This window comes from Halichondria panicea, chromosome 7 (genome assembly GCF_963675165.1).
Source record: "Halichondria panicea chromosome 7, odHalPani1.1, whole genome shotgun sequence".
Classification (NCBI taxonomy): domain Eukaryota; kingdom Metazoa; phylum Porifera; class Demospongiae; order Suberitida; family Halichondriidae; genus Halichondria; species Halichondria panicea.
Window position 1 is genome coordinate 6,119,034 of NC_087383.1, and position 5,741 is coordinate 6,124,774.

Consider the following 5,741-nt stretch of genomic DNA (forward strand, 5'->3'; position numbering starts at 1 on the left):
TTTCTACGGTATATCACTTTACCTTTCTATATCCCAACCCATTGCGTGTACGTCTCAAATGATACTGCATGTGATGAAAGCTGACTCGCAAGCTGGCTAGAAAATAAGCATGCAAGCAGGAAACCCTAACTGGATCAATTATCATTATTATGTTACAGTTTATTTTACAGTTCATTTACATCATTTAAATTCATAATTATAAAAACAATCATTCATATCGACCAGGAACTTGGAATAAAAGGACCTCATCCATGTCTCACATTCTCTCAGCATGATCAGACAAGGTAACAGCATGCCCAGAGAGTCCTTACAATTGGATATCACCATCTTTATAGCTATCATACACTATACAAGCTAACTAGCTCATAGATAAACAAAATTAGCTGAATCAATTCTGACTAATAACCTTCGCATATAATTATGCGATATAATTGGAAAAGCACTTCAATTCGAGAATAAAAAGTCTGCAGTTGAGCATGCGCTTAAAATAAAGATGCGCTTATAGTCAAGTAAGCGCTAATAATCCAGTTTCTACGGTATGTCATTACAGTGCATGCATGCATGCATGCAAATAATTATACTAACTTACTATTGATATCCACATTGCACTCTGTGATGAGGTACTTGATAGTGTCCAGCTTCCCCTCTCTGACTGCCACTCCCAGTGGAGTTAGTCCATCCCTGGTCACAGTTCCTATAGTGGTGAGTCAGGACAGTGTCAGGAATGCACAACACATTGTCTCAGAAACCATAACTAATGAACGTCACCAACAATTACTATTACCTGAACACCTCTATACATGTCCCATACTGCACCTACCCAACTATACCCACAGTAAGTGGTGTATATATAATAATACTCAAGACATACACAATGAGTTATGAGGGGCCTAACATTGCATAAGGTATAAGATATCATTGTTGAGACATACACAATTAATGGGTAGGTAGAAAGGTAAAGTGATGAATGCCATTAGCAATCAGCATTATGATACACTCACCATTGACATCCACATTGCACTGATTGATCAGATAACGGACAATTGCAGTGTACCCAAACTTGCAAGCAAAGAGAAGTCGATTGTTCTCTGGAGAAAACGATAAAAAGTGGTTAATATGAAGCACTATAGACCCTTGTGAGGGGTGGATTAATACTATAACAAAAGCAGCATCTGTTGTTAGTCAGTAAATGACCGCCACTCAGTGTACACCTAATAATAAATCTCACCGTTAACTTTGGTGGTTACATCACCTTTATCTTTCAGTGTCAGCTCTAGGATACGAACTACTAGTGCAGAATCTGAGGTGAGAACAACAATTGCACTGTGAATATACTACGCTAATAAATATGCATGCATGATAGAATGTTCAGCACAAAATGGATCACAGTCTACTGGATATGGTCACAAGAGCAAGGGCTTACGGCTTAATTGATAACCTCATAATCATAAAGCATGTATGATTCTACATCAGGGTCTCACATGTATCAGGGTCTCTGAATTAAGTAGTCACTTCAATATACCAGTCGTTATAAATTGCTAGCTTGATCAGACCTGAAGTGCGGCCATGCCTCCGTATATATACTGTAGTTCTGGCTGCCCCAAGCAAATGTTGGTTTCAGTTAGGCCTGTGCCAAACCTTCAAATTTTTTCACCTATTATTCATACTTGCACTTTATCAGCCTATTATTTAACTTCATCTGCCTAAGCGAGGTATACGGTAGTGTGTTTGTGTGTGTGTGTGTGTGTGTATTTGTGTATAGACTGCTACAGCTGCTCAAGGATCAATGAAGTGCAAGTAAGAGTTTCTATAGGCTTCTATATAGTCATGTTTTCTTGGATTTTAATTCGTGGATTTGCAAAATAATGCTTCGTTCTCGGGTTATGCCTGGTTTCGCTTACTTAGAATACCATTGCATGCAGCCTTTTCGGAAGAGTACGTAGCCAAACTTGTTTACCGAGTATTGCTACTCTACTTAGTAGTTAGCTCTGCACTAGAACGCTAGAGCTGCAAGAGTGAGAAGAGAGCTGCAAGGCTCTGCTGATGGCAGCCATTAATTTTAGACTTGAACTTTGGCATCGATCGTTTTTAGCAACAATCATGGTCGATCATTATATACCCACTCTTTGAGTTTTTGCATGCAGCATGCAAATTAATCATGTGTACCGTACTACGTGTATAAGCTTTATGTTATGTAGCTTTGGTATCTCCACCGAAGCATCAGCACCTGTGGTGCTTTCATTCAAATCATTTTCCTTGCTATACTAGCTAGCTAACAGCCGAACTGAAGCAAGATCTGGAAGAGAAGGGGTGCTCAGCTGGATAATAAGATACATTTCTCTATGATTTGTATATATACTTGACTCAGGCTGGTTGGGTGCTCGAGCACCCCTAGCACCCCCCTGGCTATATATATGCCCCTGGGGTAGGTATAGAAAGGTAAAGTGATGCATGCCATTAGCAATCAGCATACAAAGATATTCACTCACCATTGACATCCACATTGCACTGATTGATCAGATAACGGACAATTGCAGTGTACCCAAACTTGCAAGCAAAGAGAAGTTGATTGTTCTCTGGAGAAAACGATAAAAAGTGGTTAATATGAAGCACTATAGACCTTGTGAGGGGTGGATTAATACTATAACAAAAGGAGCATCTGTTGCTAGTCAGTAAATGACCGCCACTCAGTGTACACCTAATAATGAATCTCACCGTTAACTTTGGTGGTTACATCACCTTTATCTTTCAGTGTCAGTTCTAAGATACGAACTACTAGTGCAGAATCTGAGGTGAGACAACAATTGCACTGTGAATATACTACGCTAATAAATATGCATGCATGATAGAATGTTCAGCGCAAAATGGATCACAGTCTACTGGATATGGTCACAAGAGCAAGGGCTTACGGCTTAATTGATAACCTCATAATTATACAGGCCTATACTTGTATGATTCTACACAGGGTCGCACATCATGCAGGGTCTCTGAATTAAGTAGTCACCTCAATATACCAGTCGTTATAAATTGCTAGCTTGATCAGACCTGAAGTGCGGCCATGCCTCCGTATATATACTATTATAGTTCTGGCTGCCCTAAGCTAGGTTTTTAATGTACTGTATTTATTTGATTAAACGTCCGGGCGTTTATGTCAGATCAAAGTCTTTAGAGGGGGCGTTTAAACGAGGAGGGCGTTTAATCCAGGAGGGCGTTTATTTATGTCCAAAACTTTTGCACAGCAGCAGTTATTGTGCTCTTCTTGGGCTACTGTCTCAGCTTAAATCTATTTCTCAGCTTAAATTTAAGTCATAGGAGTGCCCTCTGTGTCGGTATCTCTCTCTCTGCCATCGATGCATCATAAAAAAGTATTTTTATTCTATGCTTCTACGCTTGCAACTGGGTTCCACGTGCTATTTCAGCTCCACCCACAGTGCCACGCCCCATACATGGGCGATTATTTAAGATGGGCGTTTATTGACAAAGACAGAGCTTTTACCCTGGGCGTTTTAATCAAGTAAATACGGTACGTTTATTACGGCCGGATATGACGTTTTGGTGTGATTTGAAGTATGAAAGTTTAAAATAATAGAGAGCATAATAATTCGAGATAAAGTCGCAAATTAGTCATTAGATTCGAGGTCAACCTTTACAGTCCCAATTAACTGATACTAATAACTATACCTATTATCGACCAATCATCAATCAATTATCGACTAGGCTAGTATACAGAGAAATGTAACGGTAATCCGTATTTTCTCCCTTGTGCCAGTTTGCAAAGAAGCTATACTCGACTCAAGTATACACATATCAAGAGCCATCGACTTCCAGGTAAGTAGTAAGTCAGCTATGTTGATGGTAAAATGTTTGAGCGTTTGCATTAACCAGAAATTTACTGAATGGCGTCATTAGCTTGCTTTTTTTACTTGATTTGTCTATAGCTAATAATTATTATGTACTAAAATAATGCAGCTGTCCCACTGTAAGAGCTGTCCCACTGTAAGAGATGCCCAATAATAAGAAGAAGGGGTTTAAACGTTCGAGTATTCAACCACCACCATCCGTTTCCCACCTTAAAAAAGCAACAGGAGAAAACAATGGACGGATGAGCAAATGCTAGCTGCAATAGAAAGTGTCCAAACTGATCACATGTCCGGTAACAAAGCTGCTGACTTGCACGATGTACCACGTTCTACGTTGAAAGACAGACTGAGCGGACGAGTGTCACATGGAACTAAAAGTGGCCCTGTGCCATACCTTAGTGTGACGGAAGAGGAAGAACTGTCCACCCATTATCTAAAGTGATGAATACCTTCACCATGGAGCTACAAGAAGAGCCATACACAGTAAAAATACATTCATTACAGTATCGTTAAATGAAACACATGCATCTTTTGAAATTTCATGTAGAAATGACATACATTTCTGTCATTCAAACAAAAATACGATGATGCATCTCATAATTATATAATTATAACGTGTTTTTGCTGTTTCACATCCATCACACACTAAGATAATATTTTTATATCCACACAACACGCTAATTAACTTCCAGGTACGGCGGGTATATTTCAAGGGTATAAAAATGTTCGCGGTTTTCGCTGATTCAGCATGTACTATGAACATTTACCCAGAAATTTAATATCACATGCATGCTGCAACAAGCCTGCTATTACGCGTACATTAAATCCACGAAAACCTTTCTAACGATCGTTCTGTGAAAGATACCTGCATACACAAAGATGAAGTCATAAAGAGCTTCAACGTTGGGTTAGCGTACGATCGATGCCTCGGGTGAATATAGTATCTGCGTTGTACACTTACAACAGAAAATGTACAAAAGATTGTGTCCAAAATAGTATTAAAGCATCCGCAACTTACTGGTTGCTAATCATGGATGTGCCAAATCCCCCGACATGTACTGCACATGCTGTATCAGCTAACTGTATACTGACTTACCATTGACAGCCACGTTGTGCTCCATGATGAGGCACTTGATAGTGTCCAGGTGCCCCGCCACTCCCAGTGGAGTTAGTCCATCACTGGTCACAGCTTCTATATAATTATAGTGGTGAGTCAGAGGTCAGAGTTGTGGAAGTGTACGTGATAATTAAGGATAGTACAGTGATAATGGAATAGATACGTACAAACAAAATCTAGTTACTACAGTAGAACCTCGCTAATGCCAGACTAGACCCCATTCAAATACATGAAATTTCCAGATTAACGGCTATGCTCTATTATAGCTTTCAATCTGAATAGCTAGTGCTGCTCACCGTTAATGAGAGCTCTTCAGATAAACAGTAAGTTACAGTAATGATTTTTAGCTAAATTCGGGGGATGCTTGAGCACGTACCCTGAGCCTATTGCTAGATACGCTACTGGGGCATGCGCATAATGGAGCAATAATAATCAGCTAATGTAACCAAGCCTTCTTATTGAACACCTATATAGCTTCCCTGTCCCATACTCCACTTACCCACAGTAAGTGGTGTACCCAAGACATACACAATGAGTTATGGAGGGCCTAACATTTGAAGATTAATATTGTTGAGACGTACACACTTAATGGGGAGGTAGAAAGGTCATTAACAATCAGTGTACAAAGATACTCACGCACCATTGACATCCACATTGCACTCATTGATCAGATATCGAACAATTGCTGCGTACCCAAACTTGCAAGCCAAGAGAAGTCGATTGTTCTCTGGAGAAAAAAAAATATCAAAAGGAGCATCTGTTGC

The 5,741-nt window shown here is 39.7% G+C and overlaps 2 protein-coding genes across 2 annotated transcripts in view; both read right to left on the reverse strand.

Annotated features, from left to right (window-relative positions):
• Window positions 1-5,741, reverse strand: part of LOC135338505 (splicing factor 3B subunit 4-like) — a 166,848-nt gene that overhangs the window by 128,927 nt on the left and 32,180 nt on the right. The window lies entirely within an intron of this gene.
• LOC135338491 (espin-like) overlaps window positions 4,786-5,741 on the reverse strand; it is a 100,824-nt gene continuing 99,868 nt past the window's right edge. The window contains exons 10-11 of the mRNA XM_064534640.1: window positions 5,618-5,704; window positions 4,786-5,052 (exon numbers count right to left, since the gene is read on the reverse strand). Of these exons, the coding sequence (XP_064390710.1) occupies window positions 4,937-5,052; window positions 5,618-5,704 (203 nt within the window). The 3' untranslated portion in view covers window positions 4,786-4,936. The remainder of the gene's footprint in view (window positions 5,053-5,617; window positions 5,705-5,741) is intronic.